Source organism: Tauraco erythrolophus, chromosome 1, assembly GCF_009769465.1.
Source record: "Tauraco erythrolophus isolate bTauEry1 chromosome 1, bTauEry1.pri, whole genome shotgun sequence".
Lineage (NCBI taxonomy): Eukaryota > Metazoa > Chordata > Aves > Musophagiformes > Musophagidae > Tauraco > Tauraco erythrolophus.
Window position 1 is genome coordinate 115,387,776 of NC_141465.1, and position 27,521 is coordinate 115,415,296.

The following is a 27,521-nucleotide window of genomic DNA, read 5'->3' on the forward strand; positions in this document are numbered from 1 at the left end:
TCAATATGGAACAGAAACCCTATGGTCAAAGGACATGGCACAATATCAGGGTAAATATAATTTCTATTAATTTTGGCCACTATTTTTCAACACGCATGTGGTTCTGTGTTTTTCTCCTTGCTGTATGGAGATGACCGTGTAGGAATGACTCCATTGCAACTTCCACCTTACTAGATGCATCTCTTATCTGCGTTCTAATATTGGTAATTCTTTTCCAAAGCCAGTGTTGAGTATTGAAGGCCTTACACTGTCTTCTTGCAGGTTGTCAGTAGCAGCCTTCCAACTGCTTCCAGTTAATGTTGTTTGAGAAAGAATAAAGCAGAACATGAAGACTAAGTTCCTTCTCCCAGGGTGACTGTGTATCCTGTTGTTTATTTCCCTGGGTTCCTGTATCCCAAAATACAAGAAAGGACTTTTAGTAGGGCAAATAAACAAGATTAAATAATTAAGACCTAGGATAAAAGAATGCTTGAGGTATTAGACAATCATGATCAGACTTTTTACATATTAACCTCTAACTTTTGAGAGCTATCTCCAGTTCTTAATGTAAAGATGACCCTAGCCCCTTACATTTCAGCGCGACCTGTTTTCTTCCCCAGCTCTTATTCTCTCACCCTTATACCAAACTTCACTGCATGCAAAGGTTTTTACATCATCCAATATGACTTTTTGGGATAGAGGTCAGTTATGTATTTATCAAACAAATTAGTTTGCATAATCATCCCAAAAGGCATTCAGTTGTGATTTGAAGATTTCAGTGATAAATGATCCACTACTTCTTGTTCTAGCTTTTTTCGGTAGTTAATCAGTGTCATTATGCCTTCTAATTTGAATTTGTCTGTCTTACTTTCTAGACACAGGTTATTGTTACATCTTCCCATGTATTCCCTTCCAGTGGAGGTATTAATAGACTGTGATTATTACATCTTTCAAACATCTTTTTGATAGACTGAACAGATTGAGTTTAAGCCTTGTGCTGCAGGACACTTTCTTCAAAAGTTTTGTTGTTTTGTGCTTTCTGTTCAGTTCTTCAGAATCATTCTTTTAAAACATGGAAACCAGAACTAGATACCACATTAGAATATAAATCTAAGTGCCATATGCGTAGGTAAATCCATCTTCTTGCTTCTGTTTTTGCTGCTACTCTATACGTCCCTTTCATCGCCAAGCATAATTTGATGTCAGCTCGAGTCATAGCTTCGCCATTAAATTTGCACATGCATACTTTAAAGAAGTACCTTCTCAGTTCTGCAAGTTCATTTCCTAGAAATTTTTTAACAGTAAATAGTTTTATTCTGTTGTCCTTTTAATACTTGCCTATTTATTATAGGACCAGCATTTTATGCATACAATGATGCGATTTTCACCCCTGAGGACTGGCATGGTATACAGGAAATAGCAAGAAGCAGGAAGAAAGATGATCCCCTGAAAGTTGGAAGATTTGGAATTGGCTTTAATTCAGTTTATCATATAACAGGTATTCTCAGTAGAAATTTTAAAATAAAAATGTTGAAGTTTTAAAATGTTTAATTATTTTAGATATTCATCTAACACTTAATATTTTCTCTATAGTACATTTTTAAATTAGATCCATGGCTAAGTTTCCTTAAGAAGTGTTCAGGTTTTTCTAAAACTCTGTAAGGTATCTTTTGGATTTTGAAGGTTTTTTGGAGGAGGTTTGTTTTTCTAGTAACATCATTATGTACTTAGTCCCTTATGTTGAAATGAACATTCCTTTACACTGTTATTTCAGTTATGCACTGCTGTTCATGTTATAGAGGCCCATAATATAGGGCAGATATGCAAGTAGAAATGTAAAAGTTTAGAGTAGACTGAAACTTTTATGCAGGTTCTTTACGTAATAAGCAGTGATTTTATTTCATGCTAGAAAGGATATTCCATAATAGAGATATATGCAAATTTACATTTGAGAGAGAGAGTACAAACTCTTTCACTGGCTGCTAATATTCAGTCTTGAAATCTGTTGTTCTGGCAAAATGTTTTACTGCTGTACAGAAGCAGCATATAAGGTAAATAGTGATTACAGTCTACATAGTAATTATGACAGTACAGGATAAGAGGCAAATTTTTGCTGAAATAGTTTTTGACTTGTGAAGTGAGTTTGTAAGAAACAGGATGTTTTTTCACACTATTTTATCTAGTAGATCATGAATAAAAGCTTAGTTAATACATTCAGTAGATGGATAATTCTGGGAATTTATGCTTTTAAATGTACAAAATTACTGTTGGCAAGCCTTCAAGATCTGCAAAGTATGAATGTAATAGAATACCTGTTTAGTAAATTAATTTTTTTCCAGAAAATACTGGAAAGATATAAGTGTAGAGTTAGAAAAAATTATGCATTTTGTTGCTCACTGTTTGCTAAAATTCAAATAGTTGAATGACTATTTCTGTATTTAATTGCAGAATAGGAATGTGCTTGTTTCTTCCTGTCATAGACTCATAGAATCATAGAATGCTTTGGGTTGCAAGGGACCTTAAAGATCATATAGTTCCAATGCCTCTGCCACAGGGTTGCTCAAAGCCTTATCCAACCTGGCCCTGAACACTTCCAGGAAGGGGGCATCCACAATTTCTCAGAACAACCTGTTTGAGTGCCTCACCACCCTCAGGGTGAAGAATTTCTTCCTTATATCCATCTAAATCTACCCTCTTTCAGTTTAAAGCAATTGCCCCTTGTCCTATGTCTACACACCCTTGCAAAAACGCTTCTCCAGCTTTCTTGTAGGCCCCCTTTAAGTACTGGAAGACTGCGAGAAGGTCTCCCTGGAGCCTTCTCTTTCCAGGCTGGACACCGTCCAATCCCTCAGCCTGTCTTCATAGGAGAGGTGCTCCAGCCCTTTGATCTTCTTTATAACCCTCCTCTGGACCCGCTCCAACAGTTCCGTATCCTTCTTATGTTGGGGACTCCAGAGCTGAATGCAGTATTCCAGGTGGGGTCTCATGAGAGCAGAGTAGAGGGGCAGAATCACCTCCCTCGACCTGCTAGGCACACTTCTTTGGATGCAGCACAGGATACGATTGGCTTTCTGGGCTGCCAGAGCACATTGCCACTTCATGTTGAGCTTCTCATCGACTAACACCCCCAAGTCCTTCTCCTCAGGACTGCTCTCGATCCATATTCCACCCAGCCTGTATCCATGTTTGGGATTGGCTGGACTCATGTACAGGACCTTGCGCTTGGCCTTGCTGAACTTCATGAGGTTCTCACAGGCCCACCTCTCAAGCCTGTCAAGGTCCCTCTGGATGGCATCCCTTCCCTCCAATGTGTCAACCACACCACACAACTTGGTGTCGTCAGCAAACTTGCTGAGGGTGCACTCGATCACATTGTCCATGTCTCCAACAAAGATGTTAAATAGCACTGGCCCCAGTACTGACCCTTGAGGAACACCACTTGTCACTGGCCTCCGCTTGGACATCGAGCCATTGATTGCAACTCTGAGTGTGGCTATCCAGTCAATTCCTTATCCACTGAGTGGTCCATCCATCACATCCAGATCTCTTCAATTTAGAGACAAGGATGTTGTGTGGGACAGTATCAAATGCTTTGGATAAGTCCAGGTAGATGATGCCAGTTGCTCTTCCCCTATCCATCAATGCTGTAACCTCATCACAGAAGGCCACCAAATTAGTCAGGCAGGATTTGCCCTTAGTGAAGCCATGTTGGCTGTCACCAATCACCTCCTTTTTCTCCATGTGCCTTAGCATAGTCACCAGGAGGATCTGCTCCATGGATCTTGCCGGGCACAGAGGTGAGACTGACTGGCCTGTAGCTCCCTGGCTCTACTTTTTTTCCCTTTTTAAAGATGGGGGCTATGTTTCCCCTTTTCCAGTCAGTGGGAACTTCACCGGACTGCCACGACTTCTCGGATACGATGGATAGTGGCTTTGCAATTTCATCTGCCAGTTCCCTCAGGACCTGCAGATGCATCTCATCAGGTCCCATGGACTTGTGCACCATCAGGTTCCTTAGATTAATTTGAACCTGATCTTCTCCTACAGTGGGTGGTTCTTCATTCTCCCAGTCCCTGCCTTTGCCTTCTGTGACTTGTGGAGCTCTTGCCAGTGAAGACTGAGGCAAAAAAGTCATTGAGTACCTCAGCCTTCTCCATATCCTGATAACCAGGTCTCCTGTTTCCTTCTGGAGACGACCCACATTTTCTCTAGTGCTCCTTTTATCACTGACATACCTGTAGAAGCGTTTCTTGTTGTCCTTGATGTCCTTGGCCAGATGTAATTGTATTGGGGCTTTAGCTTTCCTAACCTTATCTCTGGTGTCTCATACAATCGCTCTGTATTCTTCCCAGGCTACCTGTCCTTGCTTCCACTCTCTCTAGGCCTTCTTTTTGTGTCCGAGTTTGTCCAGGAGCTCCTTGTTCATCCATGCAGGCCTCCTGGTGTTCCTGCCTGGCTTCCTCTTTGTTGAGATGCACTGCTTCTGAGTTTGGAAGAGGCGATTCTTGTATATTACCCAGCTTTCTTGGGCTCCTCTTCCCTCCAGGGCTTCATCCCATCGTACTCTACAAGCAGATCCCTGAAGAGGCCGAAGTCTGCTCTCCTGAAATCCAGGGTAGTGAGCTTGCTGTCCTCCCTCCTCACCAGCCTGAGGATCTTGAACTCCATTTCGTGGTCACTACAGCCAAGGCTGCCCTTGAGCTTCACATTCCCACCAGCCCCTCCTTGTTGGTGAGAACAAGATGCAGCATAGCACCTCCACTCATTGGCTCGTCTGTCACTTGGAGAAGGAAGTTATCATCAACACATTCCAGGAACCTCCTCAGTTGTCTATGCCCTGCTGTGTTGTCTCTCCAACAGTTATCAGGGTGGTTCAAGTCCCCCATGAGGACCAGGGCTCGTGAACGTGAGGCTGCTCCTGTCTGTAGAGGGCCTTATCTGCTTGGTCTTCCTGGTCATGTGGCCTGTAGCAGACCCCACTGCAATGTTATCTGTCTCTGCCCTCCCTTTAATCCTGACCCAAAAGCTCCCAGTCAGCTCCTCATCCATCCCCAGGTGGACCTCCACACATTCCAGCTGGTCTTTGACATAGAGGACGACAGCCCCTCCTCGTCTCCCCTGCCTATCCTTCCTAAAGAGCCTGTATCCTTCCATTCTGACACTCCAGTCATAGGATTCATCCCACCACATCTCACTGATGCCAATAAGATCATAACTTTGCAGGCACGCACACACCTAACTCCTCTTGTTTATTCCCCATGCTACGTGTGTTTGCATAGAGGCATTTAAGTTAAGCCCCCAGTGAATCTGACTTACTGGCTGGAGTGTCTGGAATTCCTCTCTGCTGCTCTTCAGAAGTCTCTTTTGCTTGCCCTTGGACTACGTGTGGCTTCATCACCACCCACATGGAAGAGCAGTAATGGGTAATAGTCTGAGGGCCATACCAGGCTAGGAAGTTTCCTAGCCATGTCCTTAACCCGGCCCCAGGGAGGCAGCAGACTTACCTAAGCGGAGGATCTCTCCAGCATATCGGACCCTCTGTTCCCCTCAGAAGGGACTCAGGTATGACTATAACCCATCTGGTTTTCCTCGCGGAGGTGGTCATGCTATGGGGGGTAGGCCTTTCTGACTCTTGACAACACCTCTGGCGTAGATGGACCGTCATCCACATCATCCATCGACGGGCCTTCTGCATTCAGAGCCTCATACCTGTTGTGCAGAGGCACCTGGGAAGGCGACATGGGCAAGGAGGGGGTTCGCCTGCCACCCTGAGCACAGACTTACCTCCATTCACGCCTTTCCTTTAAGCTACTGCCTTCAGCCTCATGGGAGGAGGATACAGGATCCCCTTGACCTTGATTTTTTTTTTTTTTTTTTTTTTATGGTGGCTGTTCCTGTTTCTGTCTCAGGAGGGCAGAGCATGACACCACCAGTCTCTTTCTCAGACTCTCTGATGTTCCTTAACCTTCCTTCTTCCTCTCGCAGCTCTGCCACCACGCTGAGCAGATGGTCCACCTGCTCACACCTCACAGCTGTTCTCACCACTGCTGTCCCGTACCACTGAAAGGCTCTGGCACTCCCTGTAGCCTGAGACCTGGACAGCTGTGTGTTTTCGTGGGAGCTCTGTCTGCGTTGCCACATCCCTTCTGCCGGGTGCAGAGGACTTAGCCTTCTGCCAGTTGGATACCATAGCTAAGCTTCTTCTGATAAAGCGGTGGCCCCCAACTACACTCACATCTTGAGCTGGGCAGGGTGACTGTGCCCTTCCTGTGAGCCCTTCTGCATGAAGTGCTGCGCACACTGCCATGCCACGCCCTGGCTGATGTGCCATGCCCTGTTTGCCCGCTCTGTTGGCAGCTCCTGGTCGTTCACACTCCCTGGGCTGCTCTTTGTAGGTGTGGGGGTGGCTGCCATTGCTCTGGCAATGTCAGTGCCTCCTGCAAGAGCTGCCGGTTCCTGGGGTGTCCCTTCACTCCACTGGTGTTTCCCTGCTTCAGGAAAAGCCACTGGGCGCCAAGACCCGCAGCTCCGTAGTGGGTCGGGCCAGCTCCGGAGCAGTTCCCTTCAGCGGCTGACTGACTTGCTGTTATTGACTGACTGTCAGTAGGCACTGAATTATAAGTTTTCAGAATTGTACTAGGTTCATTGCAGTTTTATAGCATTTGTTTTTCTTGCCCTTTTAAAATTTGTTCCTTAAGACTGTATTTGAAAAGTGTGTTGTTTCAGGATTGTTAATACTTGTTTTTTGTGTATACAGATGTGCCTAGTATTTTCAGTGGTGATCAGATTGGAATGCTTGATCCCCATCAAACCCTTTTTGGACCTCATGAATCGGGCCAGTGTTGGAATCTAAAAGAAGATAGCAAGGAAATCAATGAACTTACAGACCAGTTTGCACCATTCATTGGTGTATTTGGCAGCACTAAGGAAACCTTTAAGAATGGAAACTTTCCTGGTACCTTTTTTCGTTTCCCGCTTCGTCTGCAGCCTTCCCAGCTGAGCAGCAATGTCTATGACAAACAGAAGGTTTTGGAGCTGTTTGAATCCTTCAGAGCCGATGCAGACACAGTATTGCTCTTTTTGAAGAGTGTTCAGGATGTTTCATTGCATGTTAGGGAAGCTGATGGAACTGAGAGGCTGATTTTTAGAGTAACCGCTAGTGAGAACAAGGCCTTGAAACATGAAAGACCCAATTCTATCAAAATCTTAGGAACTGCAATAAATCAGTATTGTAAGGGAGTTCCAAGCAATAGTATAACATGTGTGACATACCATGTCAATATAGTTGTAGAAGATGAGAGCGTTAAGGACGCACAGAAAACATCTTGGTTAGTATGTAATTGTGTAGGCGGTCGAGGAATGTGTACTGAACTGGATTGTTTAGCTGATGACTTGAAATTTGTTCCTACTATTGGAATAGCCATGTCTTTATCATCTAATGGGGAAGAAAAAGGAGCTGTAGCAGATTTTTCAGGAAGAGCGTTTTGTTTTCTGCCTTTGCCTCCGGGTGAAGAAAGCAAAACTGGACTCCCAGTTCATGTTAGTGGTTTCTTTGGTCTCACAGACAATAGGAGGAGTATCAAATGGCGAGAGCTGGATCAATGGAGAGATCCAGCAGCTTTGTGGAATGATCTTCTTGTGGTGAATATAGTGCCAAAGGCATATACCACCCTTATTTTGGAAGCTATCAAACGAATGGAGACTGAGAAGAATTCAGATTTTCCGTTGTCAGCTGAAAGAATTTATAGGTTGTGGCCTGATGAGAACAAAATCAGAGTACCTTGGAAACCAATTGTAGTACCTCTCTTTAAAGAGCTGCTCCAGCATACAGTTATTTACTCAATGAGTAATCAGTGGATAAAGGTGGAACAGGTGCACTTTTCTGAAATGGATGAGAGTTTGGAGTACACACAGTCTGTTCTCAACTACCTCCGGAATTCAGGGAAGCAGATTGCCAAGGTACCAGCAAATATTGCTAGTGCAGTGCATCTTACTATTTCTGCTGCTAAAGCTGTGAAGAAAGTGACTCCTGCTGTAGTACGGCAAGTACTAAGAAAATCTGGACATGGTGGACCTACTGAAGAAAAGCTTCATCTTTTAGAATTTGTGCTTTCTGATGGAGTCTACAGCGAACTGATTGGATTGGAGCTTTTGCCATTACAGAACGGAAATTTTATTTCTTTTTCTTCATCTGTGTCAGAACAGGATGTAGTTTACATAACCTCAGAAGAATATCCCAGGTATACTTAAAATATTAAGTACTTTCTTTTAGTTTAAATGCTAAAACAGCTTCAGACTGTCATTTGCTTATCAGCAAACAAGATGATGTGCAGCTGCCTGTAGTGTAATGAAATAATGCATAGATAGAACTCATTTTTCTGTATATAATATGTACATGTTTGTGTGCATATGTCTCATTTGAAAAGTTTGGCAGCTACTTGGCATTATGATTTTACAAAGAATCATGTGATCTAGGCCTTAGGGGAATGCTTTAGGATATATTTCAAATTAACTTGCTGCTGAGAATTATAAATAGGAGGAGGTTAGAAACATGCATACTAGGAAGTACGTTAAATTAGGTAATGATAAGAGCTTTTATTAGACTTAAAGCTTGAGATTACTTCAGACTTTTTAACATAACGCTCTTATTTTCAGCAAAAGTCTTAGTACTAAACACTGGTTTTAGGAAGGAAGCAGATACTACAGTGGAAGGAAGTGGGCTTGTCTTCTGCATCTGCTCTTTGTTCTTTCCAGCTCCTCTCCAATTATTTCTTTTTCCTTGGTAATTTCCCAGCGGTGTCCATGTTCCAATTAGGTTGACCTTTCATCTGCCAAAAAAGCTTGCACTTGACACTGGGGAGGAGATAGGAAAGAGCAGGCTAGCTGGAATAATAAGTGACCTTGGGGTCACTGGGGAGCAGGCATGACAACTGCTTTTTATGTCTGTACTGGATTATGCATGTTAAATCTGGACCCTTGTCCAAGTAATCTCTTAAGAGATACTGCTAGAAGTCACTCAGACACACCAGATGTCTTACCTGTAGTTGTTCCTCCTCATGAAGTGTTATCCGTATGTATATTCACAAACACCCTTTCCCTCAGAGTTTCACTAATTTTCAGATTCTCAACTTGAGAGAATGTGTCACTTGGCATGTGCTTTGCTGCTTTTACTGCCCTATGGACTGCTTATAAGGGAAGTAGAGGTGGGTTGGAGTGTGCCAATATAGATATTATTGAGGTAAAAAGTGCTCTAAGTAAGGTCATAGAATCATAGAATGGTTTGGGTTGGAAGGGACAAAAAAGATCATCTAGTTCCAACCCCCCTGCCATGGGCAGGGGCACCCTCCACTGCACCAGGTTGCCCAAAGCCTTGTCCAACCTGGCCTTCCACACTTCCAGGGTGTCCTTATTTGTGGTTTGAATATGTTGGACGAGGCTTTGGGCAACCTGGTGTAGTGGAGGGTGTCACATATCTTCAGGAAAAGCAGTTGGATGCAGGTAACTGGTCTTCCCATGTTGCTTGAGAGGAGTTTGCTTTTTTCAAGTCCACTGTGTTTCTTTTTATATTATATTCTAAAACCATAATCTTTCTTGTTCTGGAAAATTCAGGTTATTCATCAGGAGATTAACAGTACTCAGAGCCTGGGATTCTAGTGTTGTCTTCAAAAAAATATAATAATAAAATTTCTCTGGCCCCTGTTGTGAGACAATTTATCTTGTGCTATTCTTTCACTTTGTTTCTCCTTTTAGAAGTTAAGCTAGTATACTAATACAGAAAACAGTCCCATGATGAGATGTAACAAATTCCAGCCCTGCTTCAGACTAGTCATGAGATACATTTTTTTGGAATTTAATGATACCGCTATATCTTTCTCAGTTTGTGTTCTGTTGCTAATGGACTTAGTTTGGTTAGTCTTGTAAAACAGGTACAAAAGCATGTTATACCAGGCATAAATCTACTTCTTAGCTATGATAATACAGAAATTTAAAATAGTAATGCTTTATTTGCCTCTGTTCTTGCCTGGAGTAATTATTCTAATGTTATAAATATGATAAGTCACTTATACTAGATGTCTTGAAACACGTTCAACTGAAGAGTTTGGCTCTTTGCGTATTCAAATTTGGAGCCTGCTTAAAAAGCTGAAATAAACTCTTATGGATTTGTTTCTGTTAACACCTGTGGAAGAACAAGAAAGATTCTGTGTTGGTTTATGTATAACTGACATGTCTGCCGTCAGAGTTAAACTGGATAGTAATTTTTTATTTCAGGAAAACCAAAGACCTAAAAGCAATTTAGTTTTAAGTGCTAACATAAAGGAAGGGGAGGAAAGGGCAGGATGAGACTGATTCTTGGCTATCACAATCTTAACAATTGCCTGCAGATCTTTTGGAATCCACAGATCTGTGAAGTCCTGCAATTACATGTTGTGTTTTTGTATGCTTTCAAATACTATCTTTAAGAGACATAGAATAGTAGGTGCTATTTAACCTTTTCTTTTTAATTAGAATACAAATAGATGAAAATAGTTTTCTAATCGCAGTTTTTCTATCGAAAGAAAACTTGCTTAGACCTGCTTTGAAAAGAAGAGTAGTTGGAAAAATTAGTTTCTTACTATCTCTGCTTCTAAACGGATGATTTACTCATTTACAAGAAAAGTCCTGCTTGAAAGCCTAATTCTGCATATGTCAGTGATTACTTTGCATGTGACTGTCTTACCCTGATGATTACTGTGCTGGTAATTTCTGTGCAGCAACATAAATAAAGTAGATGCTTTGCTAAAGTGTGTTTTGGTTTTTTTTTGTCTGTGCTTAGATCACTCTTTCCTGGCCTGGAAGGAAGGTTACTTTCTGATGACCTGAAGCCAGAGGTTCTAGATGCTTTGAAAGAAGCTGCCAAAAGCCGAGGTAATGTGTCTTTTGTATTCTCATATAGTGAAACAGATTGCTAATTGTCGAACAGACTAGTTCTAAACCCGAGTTTAAAGCAATGTTTTTTTGAAATTGAGTTCATGTAAATAAGTTGGTCATCTAAAAAAATATTTAAGATACAGTAGACTGTTGTTTGAATTGGAAATGAAGCAAATGAAAATTATAAATGAACAAAAAGATAAAGGCAAGAGAAGAAGGATGAAAATTTACAATAAAAGAATAGATACTCACTTAGGAAAGCATGCATTCAAGGTTCAGTAATTTTGTGCAAATAGTATTCTTCCACTTAAGACGGTCTGAATTCTATTTTGTGGTTTTAGTGTCTGCATATGCAATAGCTATGTCATGGTTTTGGTCTTGTGGATCATCTCTTATCTCACAATCACAAGTGATCACATCAGTGCATTTTTAAAAAAAAAACAGATGAAACTAGCTTAAGCATCTAGCCTCAAGCATGCTGTAGACCATATAATTTCATTGTGTTCTCTGAGTCTTAATTCATATCTTATGGTTGTGTCAATGTGGACCTACTGAAATACTTCCAGTCTTGATCAGAAGAATTGGTGAAGAAATTTGCTGCATCTGTAGATAAGAGGCTTCTATGTTTAACCACCTTCACAAGTAAATTTTTTGCCTCTTTTTCTCCTAGAGTTTGTCTATATTTACCTTTCTACCCTTGCATTCATTATGCATTTGATTGGTAAATTTGAAGTCAGTCTCAGAAGTCTTTTTATGTAAACACGTCACTCTTCAGCTTATTGTTAAATAGTATGAGTATATGGTGAGCTATTTCATCCTCCAGTGTCTAGAAAATGTACTTTTCAGAAAAAGATCCTTGTCTCTCCCTTTTTTTAAATTGCGCAATTTGTCAGAGTTCTATTTTAGACTGAAGACATTAGAACCAGACATAGAATACTATAAATCATTGTGGTGATTTGCGTTTCTTGATAGTTTTTATCACGGTCTTCAGTCATTCAGTCACAATCTCTATTTCTTCAGTCTGTATTCTGACCTTTTTCCCCTTCAGTCCTTTATATGTTTTCTGTTTATTATTCTTCCTGTTCCATTGGAAACGTACTCCTCTCTCCGTGGTTTGATCATTACATCATTATCAAAAATAATAGAAAAATAAGATAATTCTGAGATTAAGATGGTAAATTTTTAAAGTATGGCAAAGCATCTATGAAAAGATTGAAAGAATTGGGAGTGACTTATTGCACAGAGTACACAGTGTAAATATTTAAAATAATATAAATTGTATAGAAGATGTGAAATCAGTGCTGGGACTTTCATTGAATATGAAGAACAACAAGTCTGAAACTACTATAAAGACAAACTTAGTGCTAAAAAGCAGAATTGTCAAAGCCTTATGGTCATATTATATGATGGGTGTTGTGTCTATTGTTTCAGTAAAATATGTTATTTTTTTTACTGTTAATTTTCCCCAGTACTGTCTGTAATTTATTTTGTTTTGTTTTAATACAGACTATAAACTGTTGAAAGTAGTGGTTACTTTAGATTGTGTATCTAAACAGTGAATATTCTTAATCTGGGATAGAACCATAAAGAACTATTGTTTACTCTAGTAGTAATTGCTGAGACTTTAAAAGAACAGAAATATGTAGGGATCAAGACAGCCACAGTGAAATTAGATGGATGAAAAACTGTATGGAAGATAGGAATGTTAGCTTTAAAAAATGCCAGTTCTTTGTGATGATGTCTTAAATTGACTTTTAAGATGTATTGTTCTAGACAATTTCCTTTAAGTGAATGTCACAAAGCAGTCCACAATCATGCTTAAATTAAAAAACAGAGCAAAACAACCAAAACAAAATACCAGTTTGACAGATTGTATGCTTGAATACATTTTAAACATTATTACATGACTAAAATAAAAAAGTAACCCCTTACATATTCATAGAGCAATCCTTTGCTGAGTTCTTCTAGGACATTCCTTCATTTCCATGCTCGGTGTCTGAGTTGCAACAAAGTCTGTCTAGTCTGTTTAGTTCCTGGGAAGATATTTGGTCACAAATACTTAAGGTCTTGCTTCTGTCTCTCTTCTTCCTCTGGCAGTTTCTTTTTTCTAGAAGTTTTTCTAGAGACTTGTTCTTGGTTGGTAGTATGCCTTTCGTTGACTAGAAGAACATATTTTTGTAAATGAACGTGAGAAGTGTAACTCTTCTAAATCTTCTAGAAATGCCTAAGGACTTCTAGATAATCATTTGCAAGATTGCAGTGGCCAACTTTTCATTCTGCCTCCTCTTCAATTATTCTTCATTCTAAGATTTTGCATAATTGTACAACTGCAGTACCATTGAAGTTTTATGTTATTATAAATAGTAAGTATTAGAGGGATTTTGGGCAGGTTTTGAAACCTTACCTGTCAAGAATTTTACTTTAACTGTAGAAATTACATCAGAGAGATTCCTGATACAGTTGCAGAAACGGAAGCTTTCTTGTATTATTTCTTTGGGAAAATGGGATGCAATTGTTTTTTTAGTTGTGTTGTACAAAGACAACCAGATCTTATTTTTTCTTTCCTAAAATGTGTACTGTATTTTTCTAGTTCATAACTGTTTCTATATTTAGTGTGTTAATGTGTAACTCGTGAGATGTTTTCTAAAAATGGATTTGGTTATATTCTAGCCCAACAGCTTCTCTGGGGATTTTCAGGTATGGCTGTTAACTGAAGATGTACTGGTTTGGATTGAAGCTTGATATTTGTGTTAATTTGGTGATTAGCTATTCTCATTACCCCAGCCTTCTTGTAAACAAAACTTGACAAATAGAGCTGCCAAAAGATAGCTAGAAAAGACAATTATGAAGAGTTCTAAATACAGTTGAGGGGAAAATGCATATCGATAAAGAAACCTCGTATTTATGTTACACAGAAACGATCAATATTTTCAGTGGTTTTTTAAATATATTTTTTTAATAAATTCCCATGCCACAGAAAGATTTCCAGTATTTGAACATCACATGTATAGACTCTTAAAACAGTGTTTCTAAAGTTCTGTGCTCAAGTAATGGGATTTAAGCTTAGCTTTTAAGCAGATTCTTACCTTGCTGGCCCACTGGTGCAAGTATTTCTCACTTTCACAAGGCTGCTGTGTTTACTTGTGTTTTCTGTTCAATAGAACTAACAGAATGCATAGCTCTGTAGGCATGAAGTGAAACAAAAAATTATTTTTCTGAAGGATGTGTTACTACTGATTTTCAGCAGAGCAGGGACAGCAGATAGTATCTTTAATTGCACTATTGCTCTTAAAGAAATGGCAGTGTTGTCTAGATGGAAGAAAGATCTGAAATTCAAATAGATGTCTTGCTTCCATTTCTGTCATTGTTTTTGATGTCGTTGGGAGATAGTGATATTTTTATATTCTGTACTATTTTCTTACCCTCAGACATTCTGCAGTTTTTCAGTATAAGCTGTCTAAGGATAGTTAAGACATGAATGTTAACATATATTTCTTTTAGTGAAGTCTTTCAAAATAAGAATAAAATATACATCTGAACTTAGTTTCCGCAGTCCTTGCAAAACTGAGTTTTGTTGCTTGTCAGTTTTAGTGTATAATAATCTGTACCTGACCTGCTCTTTGCTATAGCTAATAAGTAATCTTTCAAATCTATTTGAATCTTTGCAATTATAGACAAACAAATAATGGATTAATTCTTATTTACCACTAGGCAAATAAGTAGTATAAAGAATCAACCAAACAAAAAAATACGTTCGAAGCATCTACTTTGATTAAATCCGTAGTTGCTACGTATGCCTGAGAACTCTTGTGTCAAACTAACAAATGTGATAACATACTGATAATTTTCAATTTTTAATTTTTATACTAATAAGGAATGTATTTGCTTTTAATTAACTTCTAAAAGCAAGGGGAGCTGGTATGTGCAGTTCTATTTAACAAACAGTTTTTTCTACAAAAAGAAAAAGCAGGGCACAAGTTAGTTTTTTTGTTTTTCCCTCCTTTTTCTTTACCCCCCAACAATCAAAAGCACTTTATTGTGTAACTCTGCTCTGTGATTTTCATGGCTTTGCCCTTTTGCTATAATTTCAGGAAGGCCATGCACTCAACTGCAGCTTCTGAACCCAGAAAGATTTGCCCGGCTGATTAAAGAAGTTATGAATAGCACGTGGCCTGGCAGAGACATGGTGGTACAGTGGTATCCAGGTTTGGAAGACAAAAATCACCCCTCAGTTTCATGGCTTAAGATGGTCTGGAAGAACCTATATATACATTTTTCTGATGACTTGAGTGTGTTTGATGACATGCCGCTTATCCCCAAGACACTGCTGGAGGAAAACCAAACGTCAGTGGAACTGGTTAGATTTAGGAATCCATCACCTATCATTCTGGAAGATGAATCTGAGACTCAGCTCCCGGAATATTTGGCTGATATTATTCAGAAAGTTGGTGGAGTTGTACTTAAGAAGCTGGATATGTCTATCCAACATCCACTTATAAAAAAATACGTGCATCCACCACTACCAAGTGCTGTTTTACAAATAATGGAAAAAATGTCCTTACAGAAACTATGCAGTCAGGTTGCATCATTTCCATCAACACATAAAGATGCTCTTAGGACATTCTTAGCTAGTTTAACTGACGCAAGTGAAAAAGAGAGAATTATTATTCAGGAATTGCTGATATTTAAAAAAATTGAAAAATCATCTGGTGATAGTGTCCCTGTTTTTACTGGGCTAAAAGGTAGTAAGGTATTACACCACACTGCCAAAATTCCCCCTGGTCTCAGATTTTCTATTCCAATAATTGACAGCAGTGATGAAGCTACTATTCGCTTAGCTAATCTCCTGAAAATAGAACAGCTAAAGAGCACAGATTGCTTGAAGTTTATTTTACAGGATATAAGAAGTGATTTTTATTCATACGATGAAACAACACAGATAATGCAATGGGTTCTTGAAAATCTGACCTTTCTGAAAAATGAGAATACAGATGTTATAGATTGGCTGACATCGCTAAAGTTTATTAAGATTTCACAGGAAAAGATAATGTCAGCAAGTGAACTCTTTGATCCTGAGGTGGAATTTCTGCAAAATTTGTTTTACGGTGAGGAGGAAATTTGCTTTCCCCCTGTTATTTTCACATCTTCAGATATTCTTCATTCTTTGAGACAAATAGGCTTAAAAAATGAGGCCAGTCTTGAGGAAAGTGATATTACGAGAGTGGCAAATAAAATCGAAAGTTTGCATGCTAACTCTAACACCAGTCATGATCGACTCTTAAGAAAAGCTCGAACTCTTTTGATGATTTTGAACAAAAACCATACGCTGCTTGACTCACCTGAAACAAAAGCTGTGCTGAAAAAAATAAAATGGATTCCTGCATGTAAGGAAAGACCTCCAAATTATCCAGGATCCTTAGTTTGGAAAGGAGATCATTGTAATCTGTGTTCACCACCAGAAATGTGTGATATTTCTCATGCAATTTTAGTTGGTTCCTCAGTTCCTCTTGTGGAAAATGTGCTGTTGGATATAGAAAAAGCACTTGGTATCTCCACCAAGCCCAGCATAAAAGCAGTCTTAAAACATTTCAAGGTGGTGGTTGACTGGCACAGTTCTAAAACCTTCAGTGATGAGGACTATTATCAATTTCAGCATATCTTGCTTGAGATTTATGGATTTATGCATGATCATCTAGAAGAAGGCAAAGAAGCTTTTAAAGCCCTGAAATTTCCCTGGGTTTGGACAGGTAAAACATTTTGTTCCCTCACACAAGCAGTAATAAAGTCAGTACCTGATCTTGATCTCCAACCGTACCTACATTATGTGCCAAAAACTATGGCGAAGTTTCACCAGTTGTTTAAATGTTGTGGTTCAATTGAGCAGTTAACACCAGACCACGTTTCTATGGTCATTCAGAAAATATATCTAAAAAGTGAGCAGTCTCTGTCGGAACAAGAGAGTAAACAGAATCTTCACATTATGTTGAGCATCATAAGGTGGTTGTACAGCAATCAAATTCCTGCAAGTCTGCATACACCCATGCCACTGTACAGTGGCAAACTTCCCTATAAACTGGCAATGAGGCCCATTCATGAGTGCTGCTATTGTGATATCAAAGTTGATGACTTAAATGATTTGCTTGAAGATTCTGTTGAGCCAATAATTTTGGTGCATGAAGACATACCAATGAAAACTGCTGAGTGGCTAAATGTCCCATGCCTTAGCACAAGACTGATTAATCCAGAAAATATGGGATTTGAGCAATCTGGACAAAGAGAGCCTCTGACTGTAAGAATTAAAAACATTTTGGAAGAGTACCCTTCCATTTCAGATATCTTTAAAGAGCTGCTTCAAAATGCTGATGATGCTAATGCAACGGAATGTAATTTCCTGATTGACATGAGAAGAAATATGGATATAAGAGAGAATCTTCTGGATCCAGGAATGGCAGCGTGCCACGGTCCAGCTTTGTGGTCATTCAATAATTCTGAATTTTCTGACTCTGATTTCCTAAATATAACTCGATTAGGAGAGTCTTTAAAAAGGAGTGAAGTTGACAAAGTAGGAAAATTTGGACTGGGATTCAATTCTGTCTATCATATCACTGATGTTCCGATTATTTTGAGCCGGGAGTTCATGATTATGTTTGATCCAAATGTTAACCATATCAGTAAGCATATTAGAGATAAGTCTAACCCTGGGATCAAAATCAACTGGAGTAAACAACAGAAAAGGCTGCGAAAATTTCCCAATCAGTTTAAGCCGTTTATAGGAGTCTTTGGTTGCCAGCTGCCACTGACTGTAGAATCTCCTTACAGCTACAAAGGAACGCTTTTCAGGCTGTCCTTCAGAACTCAGCAGGAAGCTAAAGTGAGTGAAGTCAGCAGTGCATGTTACAATACAGCAGACATTTACTCTCTTGTGGATGAATTTAGCATTTGTGGTCATAGACTGATAATATTTGCTCAGAGTGTAAATTCAATGGTTTTGAAATACTTGAAAATTGAGGCAGATGATCCTGGGGTGGCACAAGATGTTGTCACTATCAAAAAAAATCTGTGTTCTTCCAAAGCCTTGACTGCACCAAATGTAAGTGTTTTAAAAGAAGCAGCTAAACTCATGAAGATCTGCAGCAGCAGTAATAAAAAGCTTCCCACTGAAACACCAAAGTCCTCGTGTATCCTACAGATAGTAGTAGAAGAGTTTCACCACGTGTTTAGGCGGATCGCTGATTTGCAGTCTCCACTTTTCAGAGGTACGGAAGATGATCCAGCTTCTTTCTTTGAAACGGCTAAATCGGGACAGACAAAAAGATCGGCTGATGAATTGCCACAGAAAACGGTGGATTCAACAACGTGGCTTATATGTTCTTGCATGGACACTGGAGATGCTTTGAAGTTTTCATTACACGAAAGTGGACGAAGACTAGGTCTTGTTCCGTGTGGTGGAGTAGGAGTGTTGCTGTCTGAAACCCAGGATCAAAAGTGGATTGTGAAACCTAACTGCAACAACATAGGTGAAGTATTCTGCTATTTACCTCTACGAATAAAAACAGGGTTACCTCTTCATATAAATGGCTGCTTTGCAGTTACTTCAAATCGGAAAGAGATCTGGAAAACAGACACAAAAGGAAGATGGAATACAGTATTCATGAGGCATGTTATTGTAAAAGCCTACATAGAAGCACTTTGTGTTCTACGTGACATGGCGATCAATGGTGAGCTAGTTGACTACAGTTACTGTGCAGTGTGGCCAGATCCTGATTCAGTTCACGATGATTTTTCTGTTATTTGTCAAGGTTTTTACGAAGACATAGCCCATATGAAAAGCAAAGAAGGTATCAAAGTGTTTTCTGATGGTTTCTCTTGGGTTTCCATGAAGAACGTAAGGTTTTTAGATGACTCTATACTGAAACGACCAGATGTTGGACCGTCAGCCTTTAAGATCTTTCTGAAGTACCTTAAAAAAGCTGGTTCCAAAAATCTGTGTGCTGTAGATCTCCCGTCCTGGGTAAAGACAGGATTTGAAGAAGCAGGATGCAAATACATATTACTGGAAAACACTTTCTCTGAGAAACAGTTCTTTTCTGAGGTGTTTTTCCCTAATGTTCAGGAGATTGACGCAGAGCTGCGTGATCCTTTGATGCGTTATGTTCTCAATGAAAAAGTGGAGGAGTTCTCAGGAATTCTTCGTGTTACTCCATGTATTCCCTGTTCATTGGACGGACATCCATTAGTTACACCGTCAAGACTGATCCATCCTGAAGGAAGAGTTGCAAAGCTATATGATGCTGAAGATGGAAGATTTCCTTATGGCACCACTCAGGATTATCTTAACCCCGTTGTTTTGGTGAAACTTGTTCAGTTGGGAATGGCTAAAGACGATATTTTATGGGAAGATCTGATAGAACGCGCAGAGTCAGTAGCTGAAGTTAACAAGACTGATCATGCCGCAGCTTGTCTCAGAAGTAGTATTATATTGAGTCTTATTGATGAAAAACTAAAATCTAGGGACACTCGAGCTAAAGAATTTGCTGCAAAATGTCAAACCATCCCTTTCCTTCCTTTCCTTAGCAAACCAGCAGGCTTCTCACTGCACTGGAAAGGCAGTGATTTTCAGCCTGAAGCAATGTTTTCAGCAACTGATCTTTTCACTGCTGATCATCAAGATATAGTTTGCCTAATACAACCAATTCTTAATGAAAATTCCCACTCCTTTAAAGGTTGTGGTGCTTTGTCATTAGCTGTCAAAGAATTTTTGGGTTTACTGAAGAAACCAGCTGTTAATTTGGTCATAAATCAGTTAGAAGAAGTTGCAAAGTCATTTGATGGCATCACATTATATCAAGAAAATATCACTAATGCTTGTTACAAGTATCTACATGAAGCAATGTCACAGAATGAATCAACAAAAGCTATGATCGTTGAACAACTGACAAACAGTAGTTTTATTCTGGTTGAGAATGTGTATGCAGATCCAACAAAAGTGTCTTTTCATTTGAATTTTGAAGCAGCACCCTATCTCTATCAGTTGCCTAATAAATATAAAAATAGCTTCCGTGAGCTGTTTGAAAGTGTGGGTGTAAGACAGGCTTTTACAGTTGAAGATTTTGCTGTAGTTCTGGAATTAATAAATCAGGAAAGAGGGACCAAACAACTAACAGAAGACCATTTTCAGCTTTGCAGGAGAATAATTAGTGAAGGAATATGGGGCCTCATTAGAGAGAAGAAGCAGGAATTCTGTGAGAAAAAGTATGGTGAGATTTTGTTACCTGATACTCGTCTTGCACTTCTGCCTGCAAAATCTTTGTGTTACAATGACTGCCCATGGATTAAAGTTAAAGACACCACTGTTAAGTATTGTCATGGTGATATTCCAAGAGAAGTTGCAGTAAAGCTTGGAGCAATACCAAAGCGCCATAAAGCTTTAGAAAGATATGCATCCAATATCTGTTTTACTACCCTTGGAACGGAATTTGGCCAGAAAGAAAAATTGACAAGTAGAATTAAAAGCATTCTTAATGCCTACCCTTCAGAAAAAGAAATGCTGAAAGAGCTCCTTCAGAATGCAGATGATGCAAAAGCTACAGAGATCTGTTTTGTGTTTGATCCTAGACAGCATCCAGCTGACAGAATATTTGATGAGAAATGGGCGCCACTTCAAGGACCAGCACTGTGTGTTTACAACAATCAGCCTTTTACAGAAGATGATATTCGAGGAATCCAGAACCTTGGAAAAGGTACAAAAGTAGGAAATCCCTGTAAAACTGGACAATATGGCATAGGTTTCAATTCTGTTTATCACATTACTGATTGCCCGTCTTTCCTATCTGGCAATGATATACTATGTATTTTTGATCCGCACGCTAGATACGCACCAGGTTCAACATCAACAAGTCCTGGCCGCATGTTTAGAGATTTAGATGCAGATTTCAGAACACAGTTCTCGGATGTACTGGACCTCTACTTAGGAGATCACTTTAAACTGGATAATTGCACAATGTTTAGGTTTCCTCTTCGAAATGGAGAAATGGCAAAAGTGTCAGAAATTTCCTCAGTTCCGTGCTCAGATAGAATGGTCCAAAATCTTTTAGATAAGCTGCGTACAGATGGAGCAGAACTCTTAATGTTTCTGAACCATATGGAAAAAATTTCTATTTGTGAGATAGAAAAAACAACAGGAGCACTGAATGTGTTGTATTCTGTACAAGGCAAAATCACTGATGGGGACAGACTGAAACGAAAGCAATTCCATGCATCTGTAATTGACAGTGTAACCAAAAAAAAGCAGCTGAGTGAAATACCTGTGCAACAGATTACTTACACCATGGATACTGAAGACTCTGAAGGGAATCTTACAACTTGGTTAATTTGTAACAGGTCAGGCTTTTCTGCCATGGAAAAGGTATCCAAAAGTGTGGTTTCAGCACACAAGAATGAGGACATCACTCTTTTTCCACGTGGCGGGGTAGCAGCTTGCATTACTCATAATTACAAAAAACCCCACAGAGCATTCTGTTTCTTACCGTTATCATTAGAAACTGGATTACCTTTTCATGTGAATGGACACTTTGCTTTGGATTCTGCAAGAAGAAATCTATGGCGTGATGATAATGGTGTTGGAGTAAGAAGTGACTGGAATAGTAGCCTCATGACAGCGCTGATAGCACCGGCGTATGTTGAATTGCTGATTCAGTTGAAGAAACGGTATTTTCCAGGCACTGATCCTACGGTGTCAGTGCTGCAAAACGCACCTGTTCATGTTGTGAAAGACACTTTAAAAAAATTTCTGTCCTTTTTTCCAGTTAATAGACTTGATATTCAGCCGGATTGGTATTGTTTAGTGAAAGCAGTTTACAGTTGCATTTACGAAGATTTGAAGCGTCTTTTACCTGTTATGCGAGCTCCAAATATTGATGGTTCCGATTTGCATTCTGCCGTTATCATCACATGGGTTAACATGTCTACGGTGAACAAAGGCAGGCCATTCTTTGACAATTTACTGCAAGATGAATTGCAGCATCTCAAAAATACGGAATACAACATCACAACGCGGAAGACAGTGGCTGAAAATGTTTACCGACTCAAGCATTTACTCTTAGAAATTGGATTTAATCTGGTATATAACTGTGATGAAACTGCAAATCTTTACCACTGTTTGGTAGATGCAGATATTCCTGTCACCTATGTGACACCTGCTGATGTCCGATTATTTTTGATGACATTTTCTTTTCCAGACTCTAATTGCCACATTGGAAAGTTACCCTGTCGTCTTCAGCAGACAAATTTGAAGCTCTTCCATAGTCTCAAACTTCTGGTTGACTACTGTTTTAAAGACGCAGAAGAAAACGAAATTCAAATTGAGGGCTTGCCACTCCTTATTACTCTTGACAATGTTTTGCAAATTTTTGATTCAAAGCGACCCAAGTTCTTAACAACATACCATGAACTGATTCCATCTCGCAAGGATCTCTTTATGAACACATTGTATTTGAGATACAGCAATATTTTACTTGGCAGCGAAGTAGCGAAAGTCTTTGATATCAGAAGTTTTGCTGAATTGTTATCATCTGTGTTGCCTAGAGAATACAAAACTAGAAATTGTATGAAATGGAAGGAAAACTTCGCAAGTGAATCTTGGCTTAAAAATGCTTGGCATTTTATTAGTGAGTCTATAAATATTAAGGAAGAGCAAGAGGATACACAAGCAAAGTTTGATGATGTTGTTGAAACTTTGAAGGACTGGACTTTGCTCCCAGGTGTAAGGTTTACTGTCTCAGCTAATCATCTTGTTGTGCCAGAGTGTGACGTTTTGCTGCCCCTCAGCATTATGCACATAGCTGTTTTTCCGAATGCTCAAAGCGATAAAGTCTTTCACGCTTTAATGAAAACAGGCTGTATTCAGCTGGCATTGAACAAAATTTGCTCCAAAGACAGCGCTTTAGTGCCTTTGTTGTCAGGATGTACAGCAAATATAGATAATCCTTCAAGCATTCTGAAAGCCATACAACACATGGTACAGACATCAACTTTTAGGACTGAAAAGTTAGCAGAAAGTGACTTTGAGGCTCTCTTAATGTACTTCAATTGCAATTTATGTCATTTGACGTCTCAGGATGACATTAAAATTTTAAAGTCTCTTCCATGTTATAAATCGATCAGTGGCCGATACATCAGCATTTCAAAATATGGGACTTGTTATGTCCTGACGAAGAGCATCCCATCAGTAGAAGTAGACAGGTGGGCTCAGTCGACTTCATCAGCTTTTCTTGAAGAGAAGGTTCATTTGAAAGATTTGTATACTGTGCTTGGCTGTGTCTATGTGGATGATCTTGAAGTGTACTTGAAGCATCTTTTGCCAAAAATCGAAAGTCTGTCTTACGACGCAAAATTAGAACACTTGATCTACTTAAAGAATAGGCTAACTAGCATTGAAGAAACTTCAGAAATGAAAGAACAGCTGTTTGAAAAGCTTGAAAGCATTTTGATCATTCATGATGCAAGCAACAGATTAAAACCTGCAAAATATTTTTATGACAGGACTGTAAAAGTCTTTGAAGTTATGCTTCCTGAAAAATTCTTTATACCTCAAGATTTTTTTAAGAAACTAGAGCAGCTTACAAAACCAAAAAATCAAGCTGCATTCCTTCCATCGTGGGTAACTTTTCTACGACATATCGGATTGAAATTCATCATTTCACAGCAACAGTTATTACAGTTTGCTAAGGAGATCAGCATGCGAGCAAATACAGAAAACTGGTCAAAAGAAACACTACAGAATACTGTTGATGTCCTCCTTCATCACATATTTCAAGAAAGAACTGACCTTTTGTCAGGAAATTTTCTGAAAGAATTGTCATTAATTCCTTTTCTGTGCCCTGAACGAGCTCCAGCAGAATTTGTTAGATTTCATCCTCAGTATCAAGAAGTTAATGGGACACTTCCTCTTATACGATTCAATGGGGCACAGGTGAATCCTAAATTCAAACAGACTGATGTGCTGCAGTTGCTGTGGACTTCGTGTCCCATTCTTCCTGAAAAAGCAACACCTTTAAGTATCAAAGAGCAAGAGGGAAGTAGTCTTGGTGCTCAAGAACAACTTGAGCAAGTTTTAACTATGCTGAATGTTAATTTGGACCCTCCCCTGGACAAAGTTATCAATAACTGCAGGAACATATGCAATATAACAACTCTGGATGAGGACATGGTGAAAACTAGGGCCAAGGTCTTAAGAAGCATTTATGAATTTCTTAGTACAGAGAAAAGAGAGTTCCGCTTTCAGCTTCGAGGAGTTTCTTTTGTAATGGTGGAAGAAGGTTGGAAACTCCTTAAGCCTGAAGAGGTGGTAATAAACCTTGAGTATGAATCCGATTTTAAACCATATCTTTACAAGCTTCCTTTGGAACTCGGTACTTTCCATCAGTTGTTTAAACATTTGGGTACTGAAGATATTATTTCGACAAAGCAGTATGTTGAAGTTCTAGGTCGCATATTCAAGAACTCAGAAGGAAAGCAATTGGATCCTAATGAAATGCGTACAGTTAAAAGAGTAGTTTCTGGCCTGTTCAAAAGTCTTCAGAATGATTCTGTCAAGGTTAGGAATGACCTTGAGAATATGAGGGATTTTGCCCTTTACCTTCCCAGTCAAGATGGTAGGTTGGTGAAGTCTAGTATCTTAGTTTTTGATGATGCACCCCACTACAAAAGCAGAATCCAAGGTAACATTGGCGTGCAAATGCTTGTTGATCTTGGCCAGTGTTACTTAGGCAAAGACCACGGTTTTCACACTAAATTGATAATGTTATTCCCTCAGAAATTGAGGCCTCGCTTACTTAGCAGTATTCTTGAAGAACAGTTGGATGAAGAGTCTCCCAAAATTTGTCAGTTCGGAGCATTATGTTCTTTGCAGGGAAGGTTACAGTTGCTGTTGTCTTCAGAACAATTCATCACAGGACTCATTAGGATTATGAAGCATGAAAACGACAATGCTTTTTTAGCTAATGAAGAAAAAGCAATAAGACTTTGCAAAGCTTTGCGAGAAGGTTTGAAAGTTTCCTGTTTTGAGAAGTTGCAGACAACATTAAGAGTTAAAGGTTTTGCTCCTATTCCCCACAGCAAAAGTGAGACCTTTGCTTTCCTGAAGAGATACGGAAATGCAGTAATACTGCTTTACATACAGCACTCTGACAGCAAAGACATAAATTTCCTGTTAGCGTTAGCAATGACCTTAAAATCTGCGACTGACAACCTAATTTCTGATACCTCATATTTAATTGCCATGCTGGGCTGTAATGATATTTACCGGATCAGTGAGAAGCTTGACAGTTTAGGAGTGAAGTATGACTCTTCTGAGCCATCAAAACTTGAACTACCAACACCTGGCACTCCTATACCAGCTGAAATTCACTATACACTTCTTATGGATCCAATGAATGTGTTTTATCCTGGTGAATATGTTGGTTACCTTGTTGATGCCGAAGGTGGTGATATATATGGATCATATCAACCAACGTATACCTATGCGATCATTGTACAAGAAGTAGAAAGAGAAGATGATGAGAGTCCCAGTTTTCTGGGGAAGATTTACCAGATTGATATCGGATATAGCGAATATAAAATAGTGAGCTCTCTTGACTTATACAAATTTTCAAGACCGGAGGAAAGTTCTCAAAGCAGGGATAGCGCACCTTCTACCCCGACCAGTCCCACGGAATTTCCCGCACATGGACCTAGGACAATTCCACCTCTCTTCACTGGTAGAGAGAGTCACAAAACAATGTCCTCAAAACATCATTCTCCAAAAAAGATAAAGTCAAACTCATTGCCAGAAATATTAAGAGAAGTGACATCTGTGATCGAACAGGCTTGGAAGCTTCCAGAATCTGAAAGAAAAAAGATTATTAGGAGGCTGTATCTGAAATGGCATCCAGATAAAAATGCAGAGAATCTCGATATAGCTAATGAAGTTTTCAAACATTTGCAGAATGAGATTAACAGGCTAGAAAAACAGGCCTTTATGGATCAAAATATGGACAGAGCCTCAAGAAGAACATTTTCATCCTCTGCTTCTCGATTTCAGTCGGATAAATTTTCATTTCAGAGATTTTATACTTCATGGAATCAAGAAGCAACAAGCCACAAATCTGAAAGGCAGCAGTCTAAAGAAAAGTGTCCGACTTCCACGGGGCCATCGTACTCGCAGCGCTTTTTCGTCCCACCTACCTTCAGGTCTGTTGGCAATCCCGTAGAGGCGCGTCGGTGGCTTCGGCAGGCCCGAGCTAACTTCTCAGCTGCAAGAAACGACCTTCACAAAAACGCCAACGAGTGGGTTTGCTTTAAGTGCTACCTGTCTACTAAACTAGCCTTGATTGCAGCTGACTACGCTGTGAAGGGCAAATCAGACAAAGACGTAAAACCAGCAGCTCTTGCACAAAAAATAGAGGAATACAGTCAGCAGCTTGAAGGGCTCACAAATGATGTACAGACATTGGAAGCTTACGGAGTAGATAGCTTAAAAACTCGGTATCCTGACTTACTTCCTTTTCCACAGATTCCCAATGATAGGTTTACTTCAGAAGTTGCTATGCGAGTGATGGAATGTACTGCTTGTATCATAATAAAACTTGAAAACTTTATTCAACAAAAGCTGTAAGAAATTGGAAGAGGTTAGGGAACTGTTTTGTCAGGAGCGTAGGCATTTCCCGTGACCGGATACAAATGGCGGTTGTGCAGATCACCAAACATCTAAGAGGTTACACATTGCAAAGCAGTTTAGAAGTGTCGTGCACAAAGGTGGATGGTACTGAAGTACTTAGAATTAAAAATTATTTAAACTTTTTTTTTTTAACTGAGCCTGCTGTATAAGCAAACTGTAAAACATGAATATTTTTTAAACTTTGCAAGGAAACTGAGCTGCAAAAATTAGCTGTTATGTACAATATTGTGATTAATTGGCATATTAGTGAACTGCACTTTATATAACCAAAGCTTAGCTTTCTGTTAGATGAAGCCTGTAATTATAACTTCTTATTAGATTTTATTTCCTTTAATATAACGTTTCCAAACCAGTAATGTCAGTTTTCAATGTACTAATCTTAAGACTGGACATACTATGAAATGGGAGGTAGGATGGAAATAAAATAACTTTGGAGGTATTGCTCCAAAGCATTTCTGTATTCTTTTGTGTTCTGTGGACATCCGTGTCACTCATAGTAATACTCTTATCAGCTGGATCTGATTATAAATTTGCTGCAGCATCACATTGTGAACATGTAAAGGATAGTTTAGTGCCCCTGAACTGGGATAATTCTTTTAATGCTGAATGATGATACTTGATTTAACGTGCAACTTCATGTCATGCATTGATTGTATTTCCTTTATTATAAAATAATTAAGTATTTAATTTACTTTTTTTTTCCTAGAGCCTGTCATCTTTGTTTAATGAAAAATGCATGTGGATGATACAAAATTGGTGAACATTATTATATGGTGTTTTATGGTTTTTTTTTCAAACACAGTTTTCATATGTCTAAATGCATTTTTTTTTTCCCCTGTGTGTGTGCCTTTGTGTGTGTACATATATATATATTTTTCCACAAGCAAACATTGATAATAGTACAATTCAGTAACCCATT

The 27,521-nt window shown here is 39.2% G+C and overlaps 1 protein-coding gene across 2 annotated transcripts; it reads left to right on the plus strand.

Annotated features, from left to right (window-relative positions):
* On the plus strand, nucleotides 1-26,648 carry SACS (sacsin molecular chaperone). Of its 2 annotated transcripts, XM_086621436.1 has the most exons (6): nucleotides 1-50; nucleotides 1,331-1,477; nucleotides 6,737-8,219; nucleotides 10,793-10,884; nucleotides 13,558-13,584; nucleotides 14,979-26,648. In XM_086621436.1, exons 1-6 carry the CDS (start codon nucleotides 35-37, stop codon nucleotides 26,537-26,539), a joined length of 13,326 nt encoding a protein of 4,441 aa, XP_086477562.1. In that variant the 5' UTR covers nucleotides 1-34; the 3' UTR covers nucleotides 26,540-26,648. The 2 variants fall into 2 exon arrangements, with proteins under 2 accessions (XP_086477562.1, XP_086477553.1); XM_086621427.1 differs by lacking the exon at nucleotides 13,558-13,584.
* The last annotated feature ends 873 nt before the right edge of the window (nucleotides 26,649-27,521 follow it).

Bases quoted from the DNA above. Each gene is read 5' to 3' on its own strand.
- SACS (XM_086621436.1), top strand. The intron at 1,478-6,736 runs GTATTCTCAGTA...TTGTGTATACAG, and splicing joins TTCAGTTTATCATATAACAG to ATGTGCCTAGTATTTTCAGT. The intron at 13,585-14,978 runs GTATGGCTGTTA...CTATAATTTCAG, and splicing joins GCTTCTCTGGGGATTTTCAG to GAAGGCCATGCACTCAACTG.